General features: G+C 59.0%; 1 protein-coding gene across 1 annotated transcript in view; it reads left to right on the forward strand.

The window, feature by feature from the left end:
* The window catches only part of IGDCC3 (immunoglobulin superfamily DCC subclass member 3), a gene marked incomplete at its 5' end in the record, with an annotated part of 42,441 nt that extends 36,326 nt beyond the window's left edge, over window positions 1–6,115 (forward strand). The window contains 9 exons of the mRNA XM_081088635.1: window positions 833–991; window positions 2,094–2,259; window positions 2,517–2,764; window positions 2,965–3,129; window positions 3,641–3,832; window positions 3,989–4,093; window positions 4,575–4,713; window positions 4,882–5,113; window positions 5,347–6,115. Of these exons, the coding sequence (XP_080944761.1) occupies window positions 833–991; window positions 2,094–2,259; window positions 2,517–2,764; window positions 2,965–3,129; window positions 3,641–3,832; window positions 3,989–4,093; window positions 4,575–4,713; window positions 4,882–5,113; window positions 5,347–5,568 (1,628 nt within the window). The 3' untranslated portion in view covers window positions 5,569–6,115. The remainder of the gene's footprint in view (window positions 1–832; window positions 992–2,093; window positions 2,260–2,516; window positions 2,765–2,964; window positions 3,130–3,640; window positions 3,833–3,988; window positions 4,094–4,574; window positions 4,714–4,881; window positions 5,114–5,346) is intronic.
* Between the last annotated feature and the right edge of the window lie 1,547 nt (window positions 6,116–7,662).

Consider the following 7,662-nt stretch of genomic DNA (forward strand, 5'->3'; position numbering starts at 1 on the left):
AGAAAGAGTGGCCTCACCATTGGGAGGAGCCCGTAGGCACCGCAGTGACCATCTGGTCCAACATTTCCCAAGGCATGATCTGCAGAGGGAAGAATAGCTTGGTGGCCTAACAAGTTTAGGAGACAGTTAACCAGGTCCTTCTGCTGCAGGACTTCTCAGAGCCTTTATATGAGTGGGCATTGGGACAGTCCAGAAATAGAATGGATATTTGACCTGGGAACTTTTTTCAAGAGAGACAAACCAGGCCCGGCCAGCGTGGTTCAGTGGTTGAGCTTCGACCCATGAGCCAGGAGGTCATGGTTCAATTGCTGGACAGGGCGCATGCCCAGATTGCGGGCTCCATCCCCAGTGTGGGGCGTGCAGGAGGCAGCTGATTGATGATTCTCTCTCATCATTGATGTTTTTATCTCTCCCTCTCCCTTCCTCTCTGAAATCAGTAAAAATAGATAATAGATAGATGGAGAGAAAGAGAGAGAGAGAGAGAGAGAGAGAGAGAGAGAGAGAGAGAGAGAGAGAGAGAAAGAAACCAGGCAGGGAAAGGTCCAGTTCATTCAAACCCTTGATTTCCTCCTTGAAAAGCTGAGAGGAAGGGACTTGAAGGTCACCACTGAGTGAGTGAGGATGCGCAATAGGACCCGGGTCTCTGCTGCTGGACGAGTTTTCTGTGCTGCTCCCTCCGCCTCCGCGGTGCCGCCTGTGATGCTCAGGAGGGAAGGTGCCGAGTCAGAGACTGGGCCCCTGGAGGGTTGGTGAATCTGCACAGTCTGGAATGTCCCCTCTTCCACACCCATCTCCCCGACCCTCCCTCACGTCCAGTCCCCTTCCTCCCCAGATGGCCGACCCATTGGGGTGGAGGGCATCCAGGTTCTGGGCACAGGGAACCTCATCATCTCAGATGTGACCGTGCAGCACTCAGGCGTCTACGTCTGTGCGGCCAACAGGCCTGGCACCCGGGTGAGAAGAACAGCACAGGGCCGGCTGGTGGTGCAAGGTACCTCCCTCCCTCCCCACCCCTGCCCTCCTCCTGCCCTTTCCTTGCCTCATCAACGTCCCTGGCCCAAGCCCAGGACCCTAGACACCCAGGGTCTGCCACTCCCCTATACTTGCTCTCACCCTCTCCCTGCCCCTCCCCAGACCCCCAGGCCAGGCCAGCAGGGCAGCTCTCCTCTCTCCCCCAGGATGCGTGTGTTGGGAATGGGAGGACATTCTTAGTCATGGGCCCCTGTGTGCCCTTTCGAGGTGCCAGCAAGCTCCCCCAGTCATTTCTATTTTATAATCTCAGCTGGTCCCCGCCCCCCCCCCCCCCCGTGTCGCTCACACGTGTCCCTCACACCACATGCTGTTTTCATTCACACGTGCGATACTTCCACACTCACACCTGCCTGAGCACTCAGCGTGTTTGTCATTTTCACACTCACACCCCAGCTCCCACCTCGCTTCCATGCCACAGTGTTCAGGCCTCTGCAGCCGACCATCGTTTTGTCCATCCTCCTCCCCTGTGGTCAACTGTCCCCGTGGTCTGGGCTTGGATTTCCTTCGCCGGGGTTGTCTGTTGTGCCCGCCTCGAGAGCTGGGGAAGGGGTGGCAGAGCGGGGTCTTAGGGACTTAAATCCCCGTTTGTTTAGCGTTGCATGTGCCGTTAATCTGTCCAAATGAAAGTGATGGAGCATTTCATTTCTCGGGTGTTAATGGAGGCGTGAGGCCTGGGATTGGAGGAGAGTGGAATTGAATGTAGGGGCGAGGGGGGCTGGCACTGAGGGCTCATCCATCTCCCCGTCATTGCCGCCTTCGAGGTGCAGCCAAACCTATTAGCACATTTATTTATTTAACAATTTCCTGAACAGGGAGCTCAGCTTGATTGCTTTCGGATACAAATGTCAGTCTTTTAAATAGTCATTAAAATGGAGCCCTCTCTGGGGTCTGCCTCTGGTGGATGGAGGTGGGACCTGCCACCACCTCCTGAAGCCCAGGCCCCACCTGGAGGCTTGCCAGCCCTGTCCCTCTCCCCTGTCCCCGTCCCTTCCCTCACAGCTGTCTCGTCCCTCGCCACCTGCCCCTCACTGCTCTTATGCCTCTCTGTGCGTCCCTTCCAGCCCCAGCAGAGTTTGTCCAGCACCCCCAGTCCATCTCCAGACCAGCCGGGACCACAGCCATGTTCACCTGCCAAGCCCAGGGTGAGCCGCCCCCTCACGTCACGTGGTTGAAGAATGGACAGGTGCTGGGGCCAGGAGGCCACGTCAGGCTCAAGAATAACAACAGGCACGTGTGTGGTGTGTGCTGGGGCGAGGCCTATGGTCAGTGGCCTGGGCAGGCTGTGCGCCTCCCCCTGGGGAAGGACTAGGTTGGGAGTTGGAGACGGGTTTGAGTCTCTGGTCTCACCTGCTGGGAGACCTCAGACGAGCCCAGCCGCTTGTTTTCTGGAGGAGCTGTCTCTTCATCTCCCAAATGGGGAGACTGGCTGCCTGCAGGGGGACTCTGGGAGGAGGACGGGCCCTGAGGCTCTCCCTCCCCCACAGCACCCTGACCATTTCTGGAGTCGGCCCTGAAGATGAGGCCATCTACCAGTGTGTGGCCGAGAACAGTGCTGGCTCCTCACAGGCCAGTGCCAGGCTGACCGTGCTCTGGGCTGAGGGGCTGCCCGGGCCCCCCATCAACGTGCGGGCGGTCTCCGTATCACCCACCGAGGTCCGAGTGTCCTGGAACGAGCCCCTGGTCAACACCAAGGAGATCATCGGCTACGTCCTGCACATCCGGAAGGCTGCTGGTGTGTGGGGCCGAGGGGGCCGGGCTGGCTCTGCAGCCCTGACCTCGGACTCACTGTTTCTCTTCCTTTCCATCTGCGTGTCCCTACCCAACACCTTCCGTTCTTTCTCCCCCCTGCACCCCGGCTGCCCGCCCTTCACCAGTGCGGGGAGGGCACCCTCATGCCCTTACACTCTCCTGCCCTGCCCTTCGCCTCCCCAGACCCACCAGAGCTGGAGTATCAGGAAGCAGTCAGCAAAGGCACCTTTCAGCACCTGGTGAGCGACCTCGAGCCCTCCACCGCCTACAGCTTCTACATCAAGGCCTACACCCCCCGGGGGGCCAGCTCAGCCTCTCCCCCCACCCTGGCCAGCACCCTGGGCGAAGGTGAGGCCTGGTCATGGTGTACAAAACCGCAGACACCGCCCTAACCGGTTTGGCTCAGTGGATAGAGCGTCAGCCTGCGGACTCAAGGGTCCCAGGTTCGATTCCGGTCAAGGGCATGTACCTTGGTTGCAGGCACATCCCCAGTTGGGGGTGTGCAGGAGGCGGCTGATTGATGTTTCTCTTTCATCGATGTTTCTAACTCTCTCTCTCCCTTCCTCTCTGTAAAAAAATCAATAAGATATATTTTTTAAAAAAACCGCAGACACCCAGCCGTTAGAGCAGAACCCCCACGCACACTTGTTCAGGCTGTGCACGGCACAGGGTGCTCGGCTCTGAGGCCGAGTGGGGGCTGGTTCTGTCTGGAGGAAGGGGTGTCTTTTTCTAATTCATGTAACGGTACTCTGAACAAGCTAGAGTCAGAAGCCAGAGAGCTGTCAGGCTCCTGGGGGTCTGGGCCACAGGTGGAACACGGAAAAAGTCCTCACACCTTGGCCTCCTCCTCCGCCTGCAGCACCCGCCCCACCGCCCTTGTCAGCGCGAGTGCTGGGCAGCTCCACCCTGCAGCTGCTGTGGGAGCCCTGGCCCCGGCTAGCCCTGCATCGGGGCGGCTTCAAGCTGTTCTACCGCCCGGCGAGCAAGGCCCCCTTCACCGGCCCCATCGTGCTGCCTGGGACTGCCTCCTCCTACAACCTCAGCCAGCTCGGTGAGGCGGACGCAGCCTGGCCTTGGGGAGTCTGGCCGGGGTGCGGTGCCTGGGGCCAGGCGGGGGGGCGCGGGAGTCACCTCTGTTCCCTGCTGGGATCGGGTCCCCCACTGGTGGCTGGCTGGCCTCTCACAGCCTTCCCTGCCTTTCCCCCAGACCCCACCGCGGTGTACGAGGTGAAGCTGCTCGCCTACAACCAGCATGGGGATGGCAACGCCACAGTCCGCTTTGTGTCTTTGAGGGGAGCGTCTGAGAGGACAGGTGAGGGTGGTGTTTGGAATGTGAGGCTGAAGACTGGCACGCAGGAATGGAAGCCGGGGGCTGTGGGCAGAGGGGAGCAGGGACCCGGGGAAAGTAAGAGGGTAGAAGAGTCGCATGCAGCCCTTGAGAACAGAGGCTTAGGTTTGAGCTCAAAGTTTGGCTGTGTGACCTTGGGCAAGTGACTTAACCTCTCTGAACCCCAGTTTCCTCCATAAAAGAGGGATAATAATACCTGTTCGGACTACAGGGACACTTTATGGAGTTGTGTCGAGGTTTACAGTGTTATTCTCAGTCTCTGGCACATAGCACTCAGTAACTGGTAAAAAGCTGAAAAGTCTGGGCTGGAGTCCCATAGGCAAAGACAAAGGCTCTATGGACTTGGGGTGGGCGTGGCTCATGGATAAGGAGCCCCCAGAGATTGGGTGTCTGGGACTGCTTCAGACCAGAGGAGCCACAGCCCCCAACCCGCCCCTCCCAACAGCCCTGAGCCCACCGTGTGACTGCCGGAAGGAGGAGGCCACCAAGCAGATGTCCACCACAGGCATCGTCATCGGCATCCACATCGGGGTCACCTGCATCATCTTCTGTGTCCTCTTCCTCCTGTTCGGCCAAAGGGGCAGGTGGTACTGGGGCAGGAAGCGGGGGCTGGACTGACATGAGGTGGGAGGAGGAGGAGGAGCCGCGGGGGGAGAGGAGCGTTTGGGCTGGCTGTCTCTATCCTTGTGTTCTCCCCCCTCCCCGCCCCCCCCCCCCAGGTCCTTCTCCCTAACTCCTGGCTCATCCCATAGGGTCCTCCTGTGTAAGGATGTAGAAAACCAGCTGTCCCCTCCTCAGGGCCCCCGGAGCCAGAGGGACCCTGGTATCCTGGCACTGAACGGGGCCAGACTGGTAGATCGGGACCAACTGGGCCGAGACGAGAAACGTGCAGACATGAAGGAACTGGAGCAGCTGTTCCCCCCGGCCGGGGCAGCGGGCCAGCCAGACCGCAGCCCCAGCCCCGGCCCCAGCCCCAGCCCCACGGTGAGTGTCCCTCCCACCTCCGATCCTGCCCTCCCCGTACGCTGGCCATCGGCCTTCACCAAGCCCCAGGTCTCCTCTCGACACAAAATATGGCCCGTGCGTCTCTCTGTGCCCCAGTCAGCAGGGAGGCCTGGAGCCCCTGAGCCCCGAGTGGGCGTGGATCCTCTGGCTGGAGGGCATGTGGGCCTCTGGCCTCGTGCTGACGCCGGTGTGACTGGCCCACTCCCCAGCAGGATCCTGCGGCCCCCGCCCTGTGTGGGGAGACCCCGCTCTCCGTGCTGCCACTTCAGGGGTTCGGCCTTCGGGAGGAGAGGACGTCAGAGGCCAAGGCTCCCTGCGCAGGCCTCACAGCTGCCCCCCCACCTCAGGACGCAGGCTCCGGCCTCCTCAGTGAAGGACAAGCTGCCCGGCCTTCCTCAGCACCGGCTGCCCCGCCAGCTCTCTCGGGACAGTAGCCAGCGTCTGGACAGCTCTGGAGGGGGGCAACCCCCCATTCTCAGGTCAAAGGCAAGGTTTCTCCAGTCGTGTGGGGGCTTCCCAGCATTTCTGACTGCCCCCAGGTTGTCCAGGCCGACAGAAGCCTCGGCAGGGAGCCCCCCAGGACCTGGAGGGGCCTCTGCGGGAGCCCCTCCCTTGGGCTCGTGCCCCCTCACCTCTGCCTGGTACCCATATGACTTGGAATGAACTGTTTTCCTAAAAAAAAACAAAACACAAAAACTTAAAATGAAAAAAAGAGAGAGAGAAGAGAGAGGATGATGAATCAGACTCCAAAAATATGCCTGCTGCGGCCGGGCCCCTGGCACTGCCACCCTCCGCCCACCTTGTTTTCTCAGGATGGACTTTTGCTGTTTTGGTTCTCAGCACCTACCTCAGCCGGAATGAATGTCCGTGGGGGAGTGGCCGTGGCCTCAGCCCCTCTTCCCCCAGAGCCCCGAATGCACTCCTACCTCAAGCCCCTTTATGGGCACCCCCGCCCCTTCCGCACATGGTAGTTTAGAGTTTAAAAAAAAAAAAAAGGAAAAAAAAAGGCACTTCCCTATTACCAGGTGTGAAAGAAACCGTCTACCTCAAGGCCCACTGGCTCTCGGGCCTGTGTTGTTGTCACTGGACCCTCTCCCTGGCTCCTCCTCCTGCCCGCAGCCCTGGCTCTCCCCAGAGGAGGCCAGAGGCTAAGCCACCGAGGGTAGGCCTCGCGGGGCCTACAGAAATGAAGATGGAATTGGTCAAAGATGGGAAAAAAGCCAAAAATGAGAGGAAAATTTGTTCCTTGAAACGTAAATTGTTGCTCCAAACGAAGCCAGTGCTGGTTGTCGCGTCTGCTCTAGCCACTCCCATTTGACCCTCTCAGCCAACTCATCCTGGACTGGGATCCCCTCGGCCGTCTCTCTTCCTGGGCCTCGGGAGGGCGGGACGTCACCCTGAAGCCCCCCCCCCCCCCCCCCGCCCCCGTCCCGCCCAGACACAGAGCCCGGAGCAGGCCGGCCCCTGGAATGTACTGTGTGCGTGATGGGTGTGTGTGTGCGTGGGGAGGGTCCCCAGCGGAGGCCCTCCAGACCTCTGTCCATGGGACACAGGCAGCTTGACCCACCCCCTGGACAGTGGAAAGACCGCTGTCAGCAAGTGTGGCCGGAAGCTATTTTTATACGAGGTGTGTTTAAGGGTGTTGATGTTGTGACTGCTTGTTTCTCTTTTCTGTTGTGTTGTTCTTTGAAATACTTAGTTAAAGAAGGAAAAAGAAAACCAAGGAAACAAATACCTATTTTTTATGACACTCAGAAACATTTTTTTAAATAGCAGAAAGAAACTTTTTTTTAAAAGGGAGAAAAGATAAGTGTATTCCTTAAGTGTGAGATTAGACTACAAAGTCCCTGACTCCCAACCCCCTAGGGCCCCTCACCCTGAACTTGAATTAGCTGAAGCAGGTAGACTTTGTGATGTTTCCCTAGAAGACTGGAGTCATATCCGCGTGGACTCAGAAGGGCGGTCCGCCCATCTCCCAAATGCTGGGCCCGTGCTGAGGGCTTCTCCAAGCTCCCAGACAGGCCTTGGTCCCCGCAGTGGCTTCTCCGCACCCCCTTCATCCAGTAACCCCCTCTCCTGTGGGAAGGGTGGGTCTAGGGGAGGAAGGGGAGGGGGGCCACCTGGCCTGAATGGGCCTGACTTTTGTCACACTCTGCTCATTTTGACTGAATAAAAGTCCTGTTGCCAAAGTAAACCTCGAGTGTTTTGATGGCTGTGTCAGGTCTTGGAGGGGTGGGTGAGAGTGTGGGCCAGGCCCGATGCTCACAGGGTCAGAGCCCAGGATGATAACAGCAGACTGCCCTGTACCACGTACAGGCACCATGCCTGGTGCGAGGCTTCCTGGGTCCTCGGCACCTCACTGGGAGGTAGATATTCTAGTTACCATCTCAGTTTTACAGAAAGGATAAGCCGTTTGCCGCAGGGTCTGCACTCCACCCGCTGCTCCATGCCTCCCTCGGCTCCATAGGGACAGCCCATCAGCACCGCGGCAGGTGCCGCGCAGGGCTATCTGTGTGCTCTTCATACAT

This window comes from Myotis nattereri (genome assembly GCF_964212035.1).
Source record: "Myotis nattereri genome assembly, chromosome: 1".
Taxonomy (NCBI): Eukaryota; Metazoa; Chordata; class Mammalia; order Chiroptera; family Vespertilionidae; genus Myotis; species Myotis nattereri.